This window comes from Typopeltis vanoorti, chromosome 4 (genome assembly GCF_054136105.1).
Source record: "Typopeltis vanoorti isolate ZY-2024b chromosome 4, IOZ_Tvanoo_1.0, whole genome shotgun sequence".
Taxonomy (NCBI): Eukaryota; Metazoa; Arthropoda; class Arachnida; order Uropygi; family Thelyphonidae; genus Typopeltis; species Typopeltis vanoorti.
The window spans coordinates 80,799,684-80,822,108 of NC_143552.1; the positions used below are offsets into that span (position 1 = coordinate 80,799,684).

Sequence of the window (22,425 nt, forward strand, 5' to 3'; positions counted from 1 at the left end):
GCTGGGTGAAGATTCCAAAAATAATCTCTCCCACTCAGATTTATCTTTTTATCTGTATAATAGATAAGTTTACTCTCACATAATCTGATGATTTATGTCAGTGGCATGATCTGCAGTCTCAGACTGGTGTTGATAGTGTGGTGTAGATTCATGTTTTTCTGCTCACTATCAGCTGTTTTTCCAGTTTGAGCAAAATGTGTCAGTTTTCAGAAGCACGGAATACTATAGACTCCAGATTGATATCTGGGTGATTGAGAGGATTTTTGGTGAATAGTTAAGAAAAGCTCATTTTTGCTAAGGCTTGGAAGTAAGTTTGACTACTTATCTTTTGAGAAAATGTGAAATTTTTCTATAGTACCCTACCCCCAGATATAATGGATGCAATGGATTTTTGTGATTTCAGTTTAAGGAGGGTTAGGTTTGGGACAAGAAAGTAGAGCTTAATTGATTTTGTAAATGGGGAAGCTATTGGCTAAAAACCAGTGGAATGTGATTAATTTCAGTGAAGAGGCTAGTACACCCTCTGTTCAAAAAGAAACCGAACTTTTCGAAAACAGAAGAAACTACTGGTGCCACCTGTTGTATCTTTTTGTTGTCGAAAGCGGCAACCTTCATTAGTATTGTGTCAACTGTTTATGACATTTGTTTCATTAGAAGCCGAGTTATAGTGCCAAGAGTGACAGTGTGTTTTGGCGAACGGTCGGTAAATGAGTTTCAAACAGAGAGAGCTGCGATTGACTTTTGTGTTAAACTTGGTAAGAGTTTTACTAAAACGCATCAAATGCTTCAAAAATCATACAGTGATGAATGCTTATCCCATACTCAAGTTTACGAGTGGTTTAAGCAATTTCAAAGGGGTTGTGAGACACTTGAGGATGACAAAAAGCCAGACCATCCAAAAACTGAACTGAGCGAAGTTAACATCCAAAGAGTACGTGACTTCATCAAAGAAAACCCGAAATCGTTCATGAGATTGATTGCAGTTGAATTAGGGATTCCAAAATCAACTGTACACAACATTTTGACTGAGAGTTTGGGCCTTTCATAAATTGAATTTGCAATTTGTTCCCCACAAGTTGAGCGACGACCAGAAAAATGTATCGAATTGAACACTGCAAGGACCTCATTAAAACCACTCATAAGGACAAACTTCCCTGAAGCGATTGTTACTCGTGACAAAACATGGTGTTTTGAGTATGAGCCTGAAACAAAGGACTTCTTATGGTGGTCTCCACTCAGCACTCTGGCTGAGTGGAGACCACCATAAGAAGAAGGGCATCCAGAAAAAAGTCACTTGGAGAAGTCAAAAGTAAAGAAAATGCTGATTTGTTTCTACAATTCCAAGGGCATTATCCACAAAGAATTCGTTCTGCCTGGCCAAACGGTCAACGGTGAGTTTTATCTCGAAGTTTTGAAGCGAATGATAGCGAGAATTCGTCGCATACGGCATGAATATCATGACGACCGACCGTTCGTCAAAAGTGACAGTGTGCACACTGTCACTCTTGGCACTATAACTCGGCTTCTAATGAAACAAATGTCATAAACAGTTGACACAACACTAATGAGGGTTGCCGCTTTCGACAACAAAAAGATACAACAGGTAGCACCATTAGTTTCTTCTATTTTTGAAAAGTTTGGTTTCTTTTTGGACAGAGGGTGTATGATTTGAACAAATAGTTGTAGAATGTCAAGAAAGGGTAGAGAGTTGTTTTCTTTTTCAGTGGTAGAATGGATCCTAGTGTGCTGGCTGTTAAGGTGTGCTAATAACTTTTTTAATATATCTAAGCCATGTGGCCAAATGGAGAAATATCAGTGTAGTGCATAGCCCTACTCTGTGTTTGACTGAAGTCTGTGACAGTTTTTTGAAGTGTTCCATGAAAATATTGATGAGGAAGAAGACAGAGGGAGAGTCCATAACTGTGCCTTCAATCTATTGTAGATGATGAAGTAGTTGCGGTTAGTGGAGTGGAGAGTTGTAGAGCAGGTGCCCTCCTTCGATGTGTCTTTGGACTCCCTGGAGGTGTTATGTAATAATAATAATTATACTACCAGTGGTCAGTTGAAATAGACACTGAATACTCACTTCTTGCAGAGACAGTGTGAAGCATTTTTTGTGTAGGAGGTGAGCCATCTTTTGGAATAAGTGATAATCACACGATCAAAGTCTGCTTGATGCTTGCCAATAGTGAGGAAGTATAGGCTCTATTGAGAATTTTTTGCCTCCAAAGACCAAGCTTGGCATTGTAGAGAGAGATCAAACTGTGTGTGTGTGCTTGCATGTTCACACACACACACACACGAAGGGAGGGGGGTGGTAGATGAATTAAGACCACAAAACATCATGGCTTAGATTTTATTGATTAAAGGTTTTCAGTTATTTTAAAATATTGAAAAAAAAATATCATAATAATTAAAATACTGAAATATTAAAATAAAAATATCAAACTTCCACAAACCTCTTTGTAGCATCACATTTTAAAGTAGTGCACAAGAAAATAATAATGCCTTTGATTGCTCAGTAGGAATTTTGGGTAATGGAAGGATGGAAAGATAGCATTAAAATGGAATCATTGAATATTGACTAGTTGTTTTGTAGTGAAGATTTTTAAGGAGTTAATTAGGACTGTAGCAGGATTGATGAGAAGTGGAATCTCTGTCTTTGGCATGGAACTTGGCATTTTCCTCTGTTATATTTATTTTATTAATTTGAGTACATTTTGTGTCTATGTAAGGAGGAAGAACCGAGTAATTTTAGTCATAAGTTAGCTTTTCGGCATTTTTCTCACTATTCAGAAACTGTGTAAAATCTTTTGTTTTTACATTATATTTTTAATTTCTTGAATTGACTTGAGAGGTTGCAGTTTATTGTCTTTGCAGATAACCTTACCACATTAAGTTTGTTTGTATATTACTCAATTTTGCCTTTTGCTCTTTTCATGTTTTTGAAAGTTTCACTTTTACTTCTAGAAATGCTTTTATACATTTGAATCTGTAGTTTACATTATTGAGAAGTTTAGCTTTCTTTCTTTTACCTTTTTTCCTCCTGAGATCCAGATGGTGATCACTGTTTTAGATACTGTGTAGACTTTGAAATTCTGAACCAGTAGTGGAGATATTGGTATTCCTAATATACTCATTATATTAGGGTATATAATTCCCATCTAACTTTCCGTTTTTAAGTGTTTTGCAGTTTTAATGAAATAATAAATTTAACTCATCTGCTTTATTAGCACCAGAATTATGTAGAATGTGATGCAGCTGAAATACATGAATTATTTGAAATTACAACAGTCGCATGATCTGTGCTATATTTTGTTAATCCTTATGGTGGCACGCTCAATAATTGTGTACTTTAAAGTGAAAACCTTTCTTTCCATAGAAAAATTGGAGACCAGAGCTCTTTCTTCTTTGTTGCATAGTCCCCCCCCCCCCTTTCACCATCAGTCCATATTGTATCATTTTTTCATCCATGGTAACCTAACCTGTTTTTTTATTTATTTTTATTTTTTTTTAACCTGCTTACAACATCAAAGCAGTAAACCATAAAAAGATGTGTATTAACTGGTTTGTATTTTGCTACTTTTCAAACCATTATCTTGAGAGCACAACTACTTGTTACAATATATGCACAATCAATCATATCATCCAGCCCAATACTATGGGATCCTCAGAACACTAACTCAAAGAGCCAGGACTATTTGTATCTACTGATATAGATCTTAACACAGAACTCAACTACCTTTGCCACATTTTTTTGGCCAGTGCCTACAGCTCCTGCAAAGTAGATAAAATACTATGTCACCCCTTCTTGAACACACAAGATCAAAGCATCACTGTTCCTATCATATATATATATATATATATATATATCGCATCATATTTTATATATATATAAATTATCATATCATATCATATACATCTTATTTTGGCCACTAGAGGGCCACAGGGTGTGTGGTGTTGGAAAAGATAAATACCATTTTGAGTAATAATTGGCAATAAATATTTCATGAATTTTAGTCTTGTACTATTTATTTTTGATAATGAAGTGTGTCTGCATGATTTATTAGTTGAAATTGCCTTCTTTAAATAGAACACCATGGCAGTACTCATGAGGTCAACCATGCAGGCGTTGACCAGTGCGACTGGGTGAATGCCGAAAATCAAGTAGCATTAATGACATAGACTTTTCAAAAATGATTTGCTGTCGTGAGTGTAATATGTATGCATGGTGGAGTGTACAAGAAGACCATGAGGCAATGAATGCAAAACAGATAGTGTAAATGAAAGAAACAGAAATGAAATGAAAGCTAGTGAAACTGAGGAAGTTTAAGATCACAAGAACGTAGAAGTGAAAGTTAGCGATAAAGGACTGAAAGAAAGTATGAATGAGGAAACGGAAGTAAGGTGCAGCAGAACGAGAGAGGTAGCGAGACTGCAATAATGACAGAGTGAAATTGCCAGAGTATAAGATTTAATGAAAAACAGTTATTGAAAATGAAAAATGAAATGAGGAATATGCAGAGTGATATTAGACATTCACTGGAAACTAGTGAAAATATTCAAAAGAATAGAATGAAAGAAAAAAGGGTAAACGAGGTGACAAGCGATTCTAGGTTAGCAGTGCATGGAGATTAATAGTTAGAGGATTAGTTAATGAGAGAGTTCATGAGGTCCACTATCCAGGAGGGAGAATGAGTAGGATAATTCAGGCATTGGACATGAGGAAGAAATGAGCAAGGGAATTAGTGTGGTCGTGGGAGCAAATGATGTAAGTGGACGTAAGGAGCATGTGAGGGCAAATATCAGGAGGTTATTGAGAAGAGTGAAAGATAATAGTGTAGTGGAAAAGGTTGTCAAGGTGTTGCTGTGGTATGATGATGAGTTGAGATGGAGAACGAAAATCAGAATGCTATACTAGCAAAGCTGTGTGAGAAGAACGTAGTACAGTTTGTGGATGTATGGCTGTGTTTGAGGAAAGACTGGAATTATACAGGCATGATGAATTTAAATGGCTTTAACTTGAATGCACTGGAGAAAGTATTGCTAGATGGAAGTACAGTGTGTGATGCATGCAAGAGATCAGAAGTAAGAGATGAAGTAAAAAATCAGATGAGTGGTATTGAAGAGACAGAAACACTTGGCAGTGGAAACAGTAGCAGTGCGAGAGATGAGAGAATGGGAATGCAAGAGGATCAGGGAAATGGGGGGGGGGGGGCTGGATGGACAGGGAGAGTGGATGTTGAAAATGGCAATGAATGTGTGTATGAAGATTGAGTGGATTGTGATGTTGGTAGGGAAGTTGAGACTGAGCGGAAATATATGTTATGTGTAAGTGGTGATAAAGGTGATTGGACAAGGACAGGTGTGGGGGAAATCACAACCAGCAAGTGGCTTGGGGAAAATAAACTCAAATGCCAGAAGTATCAGAAATAAGGGAGATGAAATGGTTTCACTGATTGAGTTTATTTTCCCCAAAATCTTTGGAATAAGTGAAATATGGTTGAATGAAGATGATATTCTAACAGGAATAGAAATGGAAGGATACTGTATTTTTCATGAGGATAGAAAGGACAAGAATGGAGGGGGAATGCTTCTGATGATAGCAGGGGAATTATGTCCACCTAAGGTAGATAGATATGAAACCGGGAAATAAATAAAATGGGGGGGGAGGAGTATTATTGATGATAGCTGATGTGCTGCAGCCAAGGAGAATAGAAGTTGAATTGCAGGATAGAGAAAATAGCACATTTGAGGCCATTTGGTATGAGATTGAGGCTATTAGAACAAAATATACAATTGGGCGCTGCTATAGACCAGGTGATGAAAAAGATGGTGGAGATAGTATGCATAAGCAAATAGAAGAAATGAGTGGAAGGAGGGTAATTATTATGGGAGATTTCAACTATGGTAGCATTGGGGGGAGGAGAGGAAGGAATTGGGTTTATTGCAGTTATTAAGGGATAACTATCTGTGACAGCATGTAATGGAAAATACTAGGGGTCAGAGAGTGCCTTGATCTAGTAATTGCATCTGAGGATTTGGCTGTAACGAATATGACCACATTGCTACCAATTGGTGAGAGTGATCATAGGGTCTTGACTTGGGAGGTGGCTAAAGGTGTGGAATTTACAATTAAGAAAGGGTACATGTGGAATTATAGGGGTGGTAAGTATGACATGCTTAGGAGTTTGATTGGTTCAGTACCATGGCATTTAAAACTGCAAGGGCTAGATGTTGATAGTGCATGGGAGGTGGTTAAGAAGATTTTGCAGGAGGCAATAGCTGACTGTATACCTAGAGTCCGAATAATAAATCAAGTAGGGATTAAATGGATGAATAACACCATTACGCTTGAGCTGAAAAAAAAGAAACAACTGTGGAGGGAATTTAAGGAGAAAGGTCACCTGCAGGCACATGAATGGTATAAAGCCCAGGCCAGAAGGGTAATAAGTGTGGTAAGAAAAGCAAAAGCGGATTATGAAAGAATATTAGCCATGCAGGCTAAAGAGAATCCCAAACAGTTTTTTTTTGATATGTTGCAAGTAAAAGAAAAAATGTATATGGCAGATTGATTTTAAAGAATGCCAATGGTAGGGAGGTAACCGAATCAGTTGATATAGTAGAATTACTGAGTGAGCACTTTTGCAAGAGTATATCATCCATGTGGTGACATTGCAGAAATGGAAGAACAAATAGGTTATACGGGAATTGTGGTGAATGAAGTAAAGGTGAATAGTCTATTACAAAACCTCAATGTCAACTCATCTGTGGGATTGCATGGTATACCAGCTCGTGTCGTACGAGAAGCAGCTAAAGAATTGTCAGTTCCTTTGACCATTTTGTTTAATTTGAGTCTCAGGTCTGGGTTAGTCCCAAGGGGGTGGAAAGAGGGGAAAATAGTTCCACCGTATAAAGGAGGTTCCAAGACTGTTGTTGGAAATTACCGGCCGATCAGCATATCAGGAATTGTTGTCAAGGTCTTGGAGAAAATAGTCAAGAAGAAAATACAAGATTGGATAGATGAAAATGGGATACTTTATGGGGGACAGCATGGTTTTGTGAAGGGTAGATCATGCCTCAGTAACTTGCTCACGTTCTATAACACAGTGACGGCTGAACTGAATAAGGGTAATGGGTTTACAGTGATTCTATTGGACCTTGCTAAAGCCTTTGATAGGATACCACATGGAATTCTAATCAGTAAACTGCAGCATATGAGAATGGATATAGGATTAGTGAGATGGATAGGAAGGTGGTTGATGGAGAGATATCAGAGAGTATTTTATTCAGGAGTAGAGTCCAAAAGATGGCGTGTGACTAGCGGTGTGCCGCAGGGTTCTGTTCTTGGACCGCTACTGTTTAACTTGTTCGTTAACGATATAGGAAAGGATCTGAGAGGAACTGTGCATTTGTTTGCGGATGATGCAAAGTTAGGTAGAGCAATAGTGAATGCTCAGAATGTCAAAATTTTGCGTGATGATTTGGATAGTTTGGAGGACTGGGCTAAGGAGAATGAATGTCAATTTAATGTGGAAAGATGTAAGGTTTTGCATTTTGGGGTGAAAAGATTAGCAGCAGTATATCACACTGGTGGAACTGTACTCTAGGAGATTGATAAGGCCAGGGATTTGGGAGTGTAGGTGGATAGGGAGTTGAAGTTTAGGGGACACATCGCAAAGTGTCAAAATCAGCTCATCAAATCACTTGGTTGCTGAAAAACACTTTAAAGAGCAGAGACAAACAGGTTATTGTTCCTCTGTATCTAGCCTTGATAAGACCCCATCTAGACTACTGTGCCCAGATATGGGTGCAAGGGTTTCTTCTCGATGGGGAGGAGGTGGAGAGGATCCAGAGACGAGCGACCAAGATAATAGTAGGACTATGGAATGAACCTTATGAGAACAGGTTGAAGATTTGTGGGCTGCAGAAATTGATAGACGGAAAAGGGGTGATATGATTGAGACATTCAAATTACTGAAGGGTTTCTATAAGATCAATTCAGAAGATATTTTTGAGAATAGGACTGGTAGTGGGAGGACTAGGGCCATCCATGGAAGCTTGGTAAGAGTGTGGTTAGCAGGGGTGTTAGAGCTAGGTTTTTTACTTGGAGAGTGGTAAATGAGTGGAATAAGCTTCCAGAATCTGGTGTGGGTACTACGACCATGAATGAGTTCAAGGCGAGGTATGATAGATACTGTGTGAATGTCGAATAGTTGTTCTTGACATAATGTTAGGGCCTCCCTCTATGAGTCTGTAGACTCCTTGGAGCTGCCCGTAATAATAATAATAATAATAATATTCTTTTTTAAGGTATTGCAATTGCATTTTTGAAATCTTGTTTATTAGAAGGAACTGTGGAGGTATGTCTAAAATTAATTTGTTATTTATCTTTAGTTTTCATACCCATTGAGGGAGAGTTATACCTAAGGAAACAAGTTTTTCACTTTTTTCTGACATACTGGAGATGTTGTAGGTTCTGTCCCGTAATGCTTTTATCATGCCTATCTTTTTAATGGATGGTTGTGGAAGCAACATCCAAGAATCTTCCAGTTGTGGTTGGTTTGCTGTATACTGAAAAGATCAACTTCTTGCTTCTTTAGATACTTCCACAAGGATGCCAAGGAATGGTAATTTTCTGTGATCCTTCAGTTCAAGAATGAATTTTATGTTTTGGTGCAAACATTTCTGATAATCTTTAAATTGTTCTAATTCTTCTGTTGTTCCAGACCAAATGATGAAAACATCATCAATGTAACACAGCCAAGTTTGTGTTAATGATATTTTTCAATAGTTCTCTTTTTGACATTTTCCATAAAGAGATTTGCTTGGACTTGTGATGGGAGCAGAACCATGACAAGTCCTTCTGTTTGTTCCCAATATTTATACTGAAACGTGCAAAACATGTTTTGCACTTAACTGTGTCAGGAGGAAACAAAGTTTCAGAAGATCCACTGTGTCTTCCTTAGGAACATTGGTGAACAGACCGATACATTGAAACTTGCTAGAAATCTGTTTCTAATTCCTTTCCAATGCTTGAAAAATGCAAACTAAATAGTTTGTATTAAAAACTATTTATAACATATGGTGCTATTTTTTCCAATGTGTGGAGCTCTAGACTTAATAGAATTTTGCTAAGGTTGAGGTTGAAGAAGCCTCTTGTATCTACAATAGGACATAATGGAACATCTGGTTTCCGGATTTTTGGTCTTCATAAATTCTTGGGACTAATGGACGTTTTGATGTTAGAGATTTCTTCTGAATAACTTTTTAATAAAATCATCAGTTATATATGTATAACACACAGGATCTCAGTCTGAGTCTGACTAGGTGTCTTCTAGTAGGTTGTTCATTTTTGTTATATATTCATCCAATTTCACCCTTCTGTTGCATTTCCTTTATTATCTTTTATTTGTGATTTCCATTCATGAAAGGTTGTTAGCCTATAGTATTTATTTTAGTACTATGAGTGGTTTAAGGATTTCATTTTTACTATATATATATATATATATATATATATATATATATTTATTTATTTATTTATTTATTTTATTTTATTTTATTTTTTACATAGTCTGGAAACCTTGCCCTAGAAACATAACATGGAACTTTTCAAGTCGTTTCAGGCCTCCAGTAAGCAGGGTAGTAGCCTCACACTGGGTGATGAAATTCAACTCCCACTTAAAAACAATCACACACATCCATGTCCACAGTGGGATTTGAACAGGTTGGAGAGCAGATATGCTAACCACTCGGCCAACCAAGCTTTGCCTGTCATAATATTTTTGTTGTGTTGTAATACTTTGAGAGTCCTTGATTCTGATTTGGGGATATTTCTGAGCGATTATTTGGCTCTGAGTAACATAGCCAAAGTTTGATTGCAAATAGCATCTGCAGAATCTCTCTCTCACACACGCACACACATGAGATTTGACAGAATCTCTTGGAAGATGGCATAATCTCTCCCTCTCTCTCTCTTCTATGTATGCTGTGATGTTCTCCTTTGGTATATTATTTGGAGTTAAGGCAAAGTCAAGGCTTCTAGTTAAAAGGTTCTGATCCATATGAGGTAAAGTACGAGAAGATTGATTAACACGACAACAACAACTAGCTTTATTTGATTGCTTGCACATTAGTTAATCCAACAGTTTTTCATGAAGTTCATGAAAAATCTGTTATATGTAATCAATTTCTTTCTACAAGTCTTGTACCTCTGATGTAAGTTAGACATTTTCTGAAACTTGTCAGGTTGTATTATCTAGCTTAATAAAATCTAATCCTCATTGAGATGTGGTCTCCATACTGGAAGTTAAATAAATATTAACTAAATCACAGAAGTGTAATTCATTTTTTTTTTTTTTTTAATATTTGTAAATTTAAAATTATATTTTTGCAGTTAATAAAATACAAACAATAAACTTTGCCTTAGCATTTAGTAAATGTGATATTTTATTTTTATTTTGTCTTTTTCTTATAAAAAATACATTAAACATATAAAAAAAAACATTAACGAAGATTATTAAAGATTTCTTTTATTGTATTATCATAATTCGATGTTACAGGCATAGTTTATTTTATATTAGGCCCAGCCCCCTACACATTGATTGTTTAATGTGGCATAAGAGATGAATGTGGTCCCTAATGTAAATTACCAGCAGACAGAGGAGTTGGGAACCAAGTCATTGGTCCTACTGTGAGTATCACATTTTTTGTAACTGCTTAATGTTTAAATTAAGAGAAAACAGCTTCTGCTATAGTTGGTCTGCTGATTAATATATTTACTCTAGCTGTGTATGTGGCTCCTTCATTTCACAGTGTTGTCTTAACCAATTTTTCTCTGATATATTTCGGTTTGTACATTGCTTAGTATCTTCTTCCTTCAAAATGCAAAACAGCTGAGTTGGGCAAAGAGGGAAGAAAAACAAAATTCATAACTGTCAGTGAATTTGAAGTTTGTATAAATTAAAATATTTTGCTTTATAAGAAACTTTCTCCTATTCTTCATTTGATCATGTTCTATATTAAAATGTTTTTTTTTTACTGATCCCTTTCTTAATCATTTGCCTTGCTTCATAAAAAATATTCTTTTGTTTCCAAACATTTGGACTTATGTTAGAATCTCATTTCTCAATATTTGTCAAGTTTGTACAAATTAAAATATTTTGTTTTACAAGGAACTTTCTCCTGCTCTTTGTTTGAACATGTGCTATTTTGTATTAATAATTTTTTTCTTTATTGATCCTTTTCTTAATCATTCACCTTGCTTCATAAAAAAAATTGCTATATTTCTGAACTATTGGAGTTATGTTAGAATCTCATTTCTCAAGGTTTGTAGAGTTAAGACATCTAAAATGATCTTTGCAGCTATGTGAGAACATGCTGATAATAGCCAATTGTGTGAAATGATTTATTGGGATAAGGTCCTGAGATAATTACTATAAATTTAAAAAACTGCAGATTCAGAGTAGTCTTCATTCATTTTTAAAGCTAGGGATGAAATAAGAAAGCCTGCCTTGGTTTTTGGTTCAGAATAATTTTCTGTTCTTTCAATTAGCTAGTAAATTTTGACGGCATTTTTCTATGTTAGGACTGGAGAGGCAAAGTTTGTACGCTGAAAGTGGATCTGGGACTCAGTACCATAACGAGGCAGGTGCTCAGGATTGGGGGTGGGGGCTGAAATGGGGTATCAAAAAAATAATCCGTATTATATTTTCATCTTCAAATTTTAAATTTTGCCTGCGTGGGGGCCCATTCTGTAACGTTTTTGGTTAAAGTTAAAAATTAACTGATCTGTTACTACCATATTTCTTTTTTTATTTATTTTCCAAAAAAAAAAAAAAAAAGGGGGACCAAAAATAAAATCTTGCACAAGGCCCATGAAAAGCTAGTTACTAGCTTTTCCTTTCAATGCTATTAATATTAGATTAGCTAAACTCACTGGAAATGGTGCTACCCCATTATTAACCATGTAACAAGATTAATAAATATTAATTTTAAATTATACTAATTAAAGTGTGTTTTTGAAGCTATATTGATATGGAAACCTACCTGAACACCCTTGACAGGAAAAGTGATAATCGTTGTCTATAATATTCTTATATGCTTATTTAAGTTTTTGTACAGAATTTATGACAGGGTCAAAATCAATATATAAAAAGAAAGAGGGAAAAAATAATACAGGAAGTGAAAAACCAGAAATGTTTGAGAAAATAACAATATATCAATTGGAATCATGGAATACTAAGGAAATGAATATAATCAAATAAAATAAATTATGAATATGCAAACATAAAAACTAGGAACACATAAGAAATGAAACCTTGTGGTACATATAACAGCTAGCAGTATGAATTAACACCGTGCTTGCTAACTGTTTTGAGAATTTGTCATTCAGCCTCATTACTAGTTTTCTCATTCCTTTCTTCTATGACCAATTTCTTTCTTCTTAAGATCAGAAATTACTTGAAATAGCCAACACACTATCAGTGACATGCTGGCTTGTCTGTTTACTACACATTTTTCATTTTTGTGTTCCTAGTTTTTATATATTTGCATAGTGATGATAATATATATTCATATATTATTATAATCATGTCATATATATATTCATATTTATTTATATCCATATTTCCAATTTATACATTTTTATCTCCTCATACATTATTGGTTTCTTCACTCACGACTTCTTTTTTTTTAAGTTGTGCCCATTTAGGTTGGGTGTGCTGTCGTGTGGCTTAGGCAACCCACAGTAAAAAAAATCATGTCAATTTGACCATACGATTTCATTTTTATTGATGTACGAAAGTTTTAAGAGTGCATAGTGCATCAGTATTCATCTTAATTGGTCCAGTGAAATTGATTGTAGGATAACTTTGAATACTTTAATTTACCAATTAATATATTCTGCCTCCAGTTGGTGATAGTGATCATATGGTACTCACTTGGGAAGTGACTAAGTTTATGATTGTTCCATTCAGAAAATGTTACATGCCAAACTACAAAGCAGGAAACTCTGACCAACTGAAGAGTATAATGAGTTCACTGGAATGGGATCGGTTGCTGGATGGGGAAAATGTTGACAGCGCATGGGAAGCATTTAAAAAACACTTAAATGATGCAATATCAGAATGTATTCTGAGAGTTTGACTAATAAATACGAATCTTATTAAGCAAGAGATTCGTAAAAAAAAAAAAAAAAAATTATAGAAGGAATACCATGAACATAAGGATGATGTCTCTGAAAATTATAAGCAGCAGACTGGAAGAGTCGCAAGTGTTGTCACGAAAATCTTAAGCCCAAGTAGAAAAAATGGCTCTGGATGAAGACATTCTAGTGTATGAGGACGAGGTATTAGAGCTGTTGCACAAACTGAATAAGAAATCAGCTGTAGGGACTGATGGGATATCAGCATGTGTGCTAAAAGAGTGTTTAGCTGAACTGGCTATTCCTTTGACCAGGCTGTTTAATATGAGTCTCAGAACAGGGATGATTCTGCAGGAATGGAAAGAATGTATGGTAATTCCATTGTACAAGGGTGGTACACAGACCCATGTATCCAACTATTGCCCAATTAGTATCTCAGTAGTGGTGGTGAAGATTTTGGAAAAATTGGTTAGGGCTGGCTCATATTCAGAAATGGGTTGGCAGTGAATCTCTACTTTGCAATGAACAACATGGGCTTACTAAGGGAAGGTAATGTTTTAGCAACTTGCTCACATTCTATAATAATGTTACCATTAAATTAGACAAGAGGAATGGATACATCATGATACTTTTGGATTTTGCTAAGGCTTTTGACAGAACATAGCATGGTAGACACTGTTGCATAAATTGGAGAATTGGATTTGGATTATAAAATATTAGCGTGGAGAAGAGGATGGCTGACTGACAGATATCAAAAAGTTGTATACTGGGGATGTGAGTCTGCATGCTTTAAGGTAACCAGTGGTGTACTGTAATAATTAAGACTGCGCCATTTGTAATAATTTATTTATATGTTCTGTTGCCTAATACGTAATTCTGCTGCCCTGCTTTGTCATCTCTTTACTTAGCATTCGGAAATGGTCGACTGTCTTAACTATTGGCTGCCATTTATTTCTTTTTAGTAGATATTATTTTTCATGCTCTATGGTCTAATAAATTTATGTTGTAAAACTGTGTCAGTTAGACTATATATTGAGTGCAAGATTATAAGATTTTTAAAACCAAAGATAAAACAGATATCATTCGTATTCTCCGCTTATATTATTTTTACTTTAAACTAGTCATGGCTTAAATATAAATCATATAAACTTCCATCTTATGCAGGTTCGAATTTTTTAGGATAGTGCATTGACAGAATCAGTCTAATATATTGTTCACAAACCATTTAAGTCAAAAGGAAATATTTACAGAATGATTCACATATTATACAATGTCATTACAATTCTCTTGATTTGCTATTCTCAAATCTTTCTAATCTAACTTTAGTTCTTAGCTAATTCACAATCTACCATAATATTAATCAAATATTAGACATACCCTGGTTAAGCCTAATTCACCATTAATATACATTATCTCATAAACATAGACGCTTGACATACATTCTTGTTCAGTATTACAACTACTTACAATTCTTGTTCAGCAGACACTCTTTCAGCATGATGTCATCATGTAAGGCCAGGTGTGGCCATCTTCATTCTATACGAAGGCCAATATATGATGAGTAGTAGCGTTATGGGCTGCACACTTTTAGACAGAACTTAAATAAAAATAAACTCTGCATTTTTTCAAGGCAATAGTTATATGTATTGAATTACTATATTTGTTAAATCATTTTACTACTGGGAGAAAATATAAAATACTTGATTGATTTAAATATAAGTTGTTAAATTAAATTTAATTACATATTTCTGTTTTTTTTTTACATGTAACACAACTTAATGAGAACACTGTGGGTGTTCATGTGGGCAACAAGTTCATCAAAGTCGATTTTCAACTATTATGTGATATTCGTAACAAATCCTGAAGGTGGTCATCAGTCAGTTAGCTTCTTTGTGATGATTTAACCACCCTCATAGTTGAGAAAGTGCATTCACATATGTATGTGCTTCCAGACATCGATGCAATTCTCAAGCTGAAATCACTCAATGTAGGATATTTTTCCCTTGGTACCAGTTTCCAAAAGTCAATGCCTATCTCCACCCTTGACTGGAAAAAGGGGTCACTTTGAAGGTCACACAATTCCAATTGAATAGTGTCATGCTGCTCTGAAATGTCTCATTTCATTGGGTTGTTAAATAATGTCAGTTGTGGCCGCATATCACTGAAGTCAGAAAATCGCTTACTGATTTCTCCAAAAGTTGGTTTAACATTGGCACAGAAAACTTGAAGTCAATGGCATAGCTCTCCTCCATCAACTCCCTGCAGGAAGGGAAATGTACCAAGTTTCCTCTGACTAGGTGAATTTAAAAACCTTCAGTTGATTTATGAACCCATCTAGGTGTCCAACTAAATCTGAGATTGTTTGGTTACATCCCTGTAACTTCATGTTGAGTTCATTCATGTGGTGTGTGTGTGATGTCTGTTAGAAAGGTGAGTAAGCTGTTAAAATGAGGATCACATAGTTTTGTGATTAGTTCTTTGTTTGTCTTCTCATGTTCCTCAAAAAGCTGTTTTATTTCCTTTCTCAAAGCAAAAAAACATTTCAAACAGTTCTCTCTGCTTAGCCAACATACTTCTGTGTACAACACTAAATTGTCATATTCTGCCTCCATTTCTGTTGGAAAAGAAAGAAATTTGCAGTGTGTGTCACGACCCGATTTCCACCCTTAATTAGATTCACATACTTCATTTACTGAAGATCAGAAGCTGATTCCATGAAAAGCCTTTCATACTTGTATTTACTACAGTGTACTATCGTAGCTTTCTTCCACCTTATTCTATGGCAGGTATCCAGTGCATGGTCAGCAAGACCAGAGTGGCTGTACTGGTAATAATACAAGATTAAGTACAGTTTTCATAACATCCTCTATCTCCAGAATTTTACCACACAGAGCCTCCTGATGTATTGTTACACCCTGATAACCAAGAATGTAAAAATTTCAGTTATCATGGTGTAACAAGAAAATAAAAATATAAAATCCTATGTAAGTAGCTAATACAAGATATTTAAAGACAGAAAATATGCTTGCATCCAAGAAAATTAATTATTACAGAAATTGTTTGTTTAACTAAATAATAAAAAAGGGATTCTTATTACAAAAAAAAAAGGATATGGAAAAAATAGGTTAAGTAAGACAAAGAAGATTAGAGATAAGAATTTGTATGTGAGAGGCTAGTTTAACACTCGAAAAGAGGAGATTAAAATATTGAAGTAAATTCTAAAAAGGGGATTAATTTAGTATAGAGGCTAGCATAAAACAAATGACAATCACTCAAGGTCAATTCCCAGAGTGAGACGTCGTCACGTGAGAGTCACATGCAAGCGAACCGTAGCATGTTTTAGGCAGAAAAACACGATTTTAATTAGTGAGCAAGATTGACTCCAGAAGGTGGGGGGGGGGGGAAGAAATTGAAGAAGGTGCTGATAGGGGCCATGCAGATAAAAGGGTGAGGAACCCCCCACAGTTTTTTTTTTTCCTGAGAGTTTCTTCACGAATTTTTCGTATAGGTAACACGGGTTTTCCTGAGTGACGGCATTATCCCTGTCCGACGCAACAAGGAAACAAAGTGTGCGGGAATTCGATCTTGTATTCCTATTGCAAGGGATGAGGAACGCCGTATAGTCACAAGTAGGAAGGAATTGTCTAAGCATCTCATCATCCAGTACTCGTATCGAGGGAAAGAAAATCCATACAGAGGTCCGTGCCCACGTGAGGAGTTCCTTAGTGATAGAATAAAAGATCCTGTGTGTGTGTGTGTGTGTCCTTTATTCAAGCACGAAAGGTATAGATCGTGAAAACCAGGGTTCGTCCCAGAAAGGTACTGTAAAATCTTGGATCGATTGAAATCGCATATAGTTGCAATCATTGTTAATTACTGGACAGTCGAAGATATACTAGAACTTTAGTACAAATCAGAGTAGAATGAGAGTAAACTAGTTTATATTATTTGATAAGCATTCATGTGCTAGAGATTTATGTATGCACATGGTATTTCATATGATAGTGTCTTAAAGGTCAAATGTATGTATGGGTATAGCGATAGGATAGTTTAACCTATATTGTTTGTTTTGTAAGTTAGATAAGGTAAACTGAAAATAAACATTAATGTCCATGGTATTGTAGCAATATAGAGCATTCTGACTAGTATAAGGTTAAGTCTCATGGAAAGGCTTAGACGTTGGTTATGCATTTTTTACTAAGTAATTTAAGGAAATTACAACGTCACTAGGATATACATTAAAATAAATTTTAATATACTTCAATATTTCGGCAACGTCACGTTGCCATTTTCAAGAAACTTAAGAACAAGACGTGCATGCAGGCACAACAAACAGTAAATGAGGAAGAAGCAGGAAGCTATTATTTCTCCTAAAGTCCTGATGGTGCCCCCTAGCAGGCAATGTTGGTATTCTTGGGTGATTGGGCTGAAGGTCTTCTGATGTAGGTTTCCCAAATTTGAGGCAGTCTCATGCAGCCAAATTTGTTGAGGTTCGGATTGTTTCTTAGGGCAGAAGCTGATTCCATGAAAAGCCTTTCATACTTGTATTTACTACAGTGTACTATCGTGGCTTTCTTCCACCTTATTCTATGGCAGGTATCCAGTGCATGGTCAGCAAGACCAGAGTGGCTGTACTAGTGAATATCTTCAGCAGGTATTCTTCTGCCGTCGAGTGCTTCAGGTTTTACATCAATTGACGAAAGGTTGACTACCGTTTCGGTAGGAAGTTGTGATTTCAAGATCGAATTCTTTTTTAAATTTTCAAATTTTTTGATGTGTCAATCTCGTACTTTTTTAAATTCTCGACAGCCTCGCATGTGGCCACAACTTCGCCATTGCGTCCAGAAGAATACCTGCTGAAGATATTATGATAAGAATTGAACGTGGGATACGACATCTTCCAAACCACGTCGCCAACGATATTAGACTGGATGTAGCTTGTGTTCTGACCAAAGCTAAACCACCAAAAGCCAACATGCCCAGCAAGGAAATTAAATCTTTACTGGAATTAAAGAAAAACAAGAAAATAATAATCACCAAAGCTGATAAAGGGAATGCCACAGTATTGCTTAACCAAAAGGATTACACAGGTAAGCTGAAAGCTTTATTGTTAGATCGGGCTACTTACCTTCCTATCGAGTACAATCCCACCAACTCACAAATTAGAAAACTCCACAGGCTCCTTAAGAAGGTCACTTCTTGGCCTGTGGAAATCACTAACAAATTAAAACCATTTAACTTCATAACCCCCCCCCCCCCTTTCCCGTATTTATGGACTCCCAAAAATACATAAGGAAAATGATGTGCCATTACGTCCCATAGTGGATGGCATTGATTCCCCCACATACAAACTAGCTAAACATTTGGCCAAAGCTCTCTCACACTATATTGGCAACACACCTTCACACATAAAAAACTCAGCCCACTTCAAAGCCAGCATAGAAAACCTTACACTCAAACACACTGACATAACTGTCAGTTTTGATGTCTCCTCCTTAGTCACAAATGTCCCACTCAAAGAATCCTTAGTGCTAATCCAAGCTAAATTTCCTCCTGATATCACAGCCCTTTTTCAGTTCACAATGAACTCGGACTATTTTGTTTGGCAAGGAAAATTCTACAAACAAATAGAGGGGCAGCCATGGGTTCTCCACTCTCCCCACCCTTGGCCAACTTTTATATGGAGACTTTTGAAGAGAAATCCTTAAACTCTGCCCCACAAAAACCAACCATTTGGCTTCGCTATGTTGATGATGTGTTCGCTATTTGGCCACATGGCTCCAATGTACTCCTCTCCTTCCTAACACATATAAACAATCAACACCCCAGAATCAAATTCACCCTGGAAGAAGAAAAAAACAACTGCCTTCCTTTTTTAGACACACTAGTCACCCGCCAGCCTGATGGAACCTTGGTTTTCTCAGTCTATAGAAAACCCACCCATACAGGCAGATACATTCACCAACAACCCCACCACCACCCCTCCTCGCAACAATATGGAGTCATTAAGACACTACACAACAAGGCTAAACTTATCTGTTCAGATGACAATGCCCTAACCACAGAACTAAACCACATTCTCAACACTTTCTCAGCCAATGGCTACCCCCCCCCCCCCAAAAAAAAAAAAAAAAATCCAAAAAATATTGAAACAGTAAACCCCCTCACAACAAGGATTACTCTAAATCCATCACCATACCCTATATCCGAGGCACCTCGAAAAAAAATTACAAAAATCATAAAAAAAACATGACAACTTCTTGTTACAGACCATATAAAAAATTGGCATCCCTTATCTGCTCTACTAAAGACCAACCTCCTGCCCTAGATCTACCTGGTGTATACCAGGTCCTTTTCAGCTGTAAGCTGTCCTACTTTGGCCAAACAGGCAGGACAGCCAATATCAGAATTTCAGAACACAAGGACTACATCCGGTTTCACCAGTACAGCCACTATGGTCTTGCTGACCATGCACTGGATACCTGCCATAGAATACGGTGGAAGAAAGCCACGATAGTACACCATAGTATATACAAGTATGAAAAGCTTTTCATGGAATCAGCTTCAGCCCTAAGAAACAATCCGAACCTCAACAAATTTGGCTGCATGAGACTGTCTCAAATTTGGGAAACCCACATCAGAAGACCTTCAGCCCAATCGCCCAAGAATACCAACATTGCTCGCTAGGGGGCGGGGGGGTCACCATCAGGACTTTAGGAGAAATAATAGTTTGTTGTGCCTGCGTGCACGTGTCTTGTTCTTAAGTTTCTTGAAAATGGCAACGTGACGTTGCTGAAATATTGAAGTATATTAAAATTTATTTTAATGTATATCCTAGTGACGTTGTAATTTCCTTAAATTACTTAGTAAAAAAAGATATTTATAAGGTTAAGTAAAGTGTTAATTCGTTCCAGGATTATATGTGTATATTTATATGTATAAAGTCTGTTATGATGGGATGACCGTAAATTCCCATATAGAATTTTGCTTGTGTAATTTTGTCATTTTTATTTTAGTATTGAATTGTGTTTTATATAATAGAAAATGAGTTGTACCATTTTTGAGATTTTAAATAAACTTTTGTTCACTAATAATACAGTTTTCTGAAATTGCTGCCTAATGCACCACTTAAAAAACGTACGAACCTAATCACGCGGGAAATTAATGTGTTAAGTTACGAGATAAAGGGTCACGACTGCTTAGTAGTTTCACGCTCAGACATATTTTTGTATTTTGCTCCTTGTTTTCGAATTATATATCTTAAACTAAATGTCCTGAAAGGCGCAGTATAATATAAATATTAGGGACACTAAGGGGAGAAAAGGCTTAAATATTTCAATTTTGTAATATCTTGTACATAATTAAGTTTTGATTAAAGGAAATATAGAGATTCACTTGAAAGGAAAAAAGGAAAGTTTAATAATCGTAAATAGGGACACAACAGTATAATGCAGTGCAATACAGAGCAATTGATTCCAGCCTTCCTTAGTAAGCCAACTAAGCCTGTTTGAGTACCATGCACTGATTTTTTTGCACCATCTGTCATAATAGCTGTGAGATTGTTGATGTCACCAGTACCATTTACAACCTTCATAACTGCATCATAAATGTCTTGACCTTTGGCTGTGTTATGCAATGACTCTAATACTAGTAACTCTTCATTAATAACAAAGTCTTTGGAAACAGTTCGAATGAAAATTAGAAGTTGAGCTGTATGTGTTATGCCAGTTGATTCATGCAGAGCCAATGAGAAGTAAGCTGAATCTGTAATTACTCTCTTTAATTTCTTTAATATGTGAGAACCTATTTCCTAGACTTTTTGTTAAAGTTTGTTTTGACAGTGGGACACTTTCAAACTCACTGGAAATTTTATCTTCCCCAAATGCATGTGCAATTTTCACAGAACAGTGTTTTACAAATTCACCATCAGATAATGATTTTTTTGCTTTTGCTATCTCTGCGCTTACAACAAACGATGCCAAGAGTGAGCTTTTTTGTATTGATGTTGGTTTAGTAAAAATATATTTATTTCTGGCACTAACCTTTCTCTTCAAATTACGTACATTTTTAGTACATACTTGTCTAGCGTATTCTTGGTGTTTAGCGGCATGGTGCTGCATGTAGTGTTGTTTGAGGTTATATTCCTTGTGCACAGACAATACTTGCAAACACACAAGGCACTGTGGTTTGTTGTTATTGTTTATAAACAGAAATTCATTTTCCTATTTCTCCTGAAATGACATGTTTTCTTCACAGATCTTACGTTTCTTACTCATAATGCATAAAGGCTGAAGTAACTGACCAGGGGACACAAACTGCAACAATAACACTGTTAACTGTGAAACTGAGTCTCTGAAACTGATCACTCTAACCAGAGCAGAGCAAGTGACTTTCAATGGTGCGTTACTCTGGAGCGCATAGAAATCTGCCATTCCCTACTACAACTTGCACAGAGAAGCAGTAGATTTTATAAATTGAGTAATATTTTTAAAGCAATTTTGATTCGGTGTTGAGAATATAAATTGTTTCTGTCATCAGAAATAATGAATATAACTAGTATATCAATCAGAAAATCTGCAATCGAAACTAATAGCTAAATTGACAATACATATAATTTAATATAGTTTTTATCCTGCTGTGGGCCGCACAAAATCACGTTACGGGCCTGCTGTTGGCCACCTATGATGTAAGGCTATTAATGTCAAATCAGTAAGTCTAATGCTAAGATTAGTGAAGAATTTTGAGAATTACTATAAATGGAAAATTCCAAAGACATTCACCTTTTGTTCACACATAATTCTTCTTGTCTTTCTTTCCGCTTGCTGACACTTTCCTGTTTTTTCCACTGAAATTCTTCTTTGTCGGGGTTGTCGACTATGCCTTGCCTTATAGGACCCTTAACATAGCAATGATGTACAGCTCCTTTCCTTTGAGTTCAATGACACAATGTTTCTTGTGTGGCAATGTACCCAGGTTCATTCATTCCCAACAATGAATCTTGCGTGATGGTGGACCCAGGTAAGAGAATGTTTAGACAAAATTCCTTCTGGATGATTTGCCTTACATAGGCTCTGACTTCCGTCATGCACATGCATCTCTTGAAAATGATTACGTATTGACCTTTGGACATGCTGACGTCATTCTTCGCGGATCCTTGGAACTCTTTATCCATGGCAGTTATCACGTATTGGCCTTTGGACATGATGATGTCATCTTTCATGCGTCTTTGGAATTTTCCATCTATAGTAATTCTCAGAATTCTTCACTAATCTTAGCATTTG

At 36.1% G+C, this 22,425-nt stretch overlaps 1 protein-coding gene across 1 annotated transcript in view; it reads left to right on the top strand.

The window, feature by feature from the left end:
• Nucleotides 1-22,425, top strand: part of LOC150107444 (uncharacterized) — a 526,289-nt gene that overhangs the window by 114,297 nt on the left and 389,567 nt on the right. The window contains exon 3 of the mRNA XM_090392100.1: nt 10,584-10,693. Coding sequence (XP_090248226.1) covers nt 10,626-10,693 — 68 coding nt within the window. The 5' untranslated portion in view covers nt 10,584-10,625. The remainder of the gene's footprint in view (nt 1-10,583; nt 10,694-22,425) is intronic.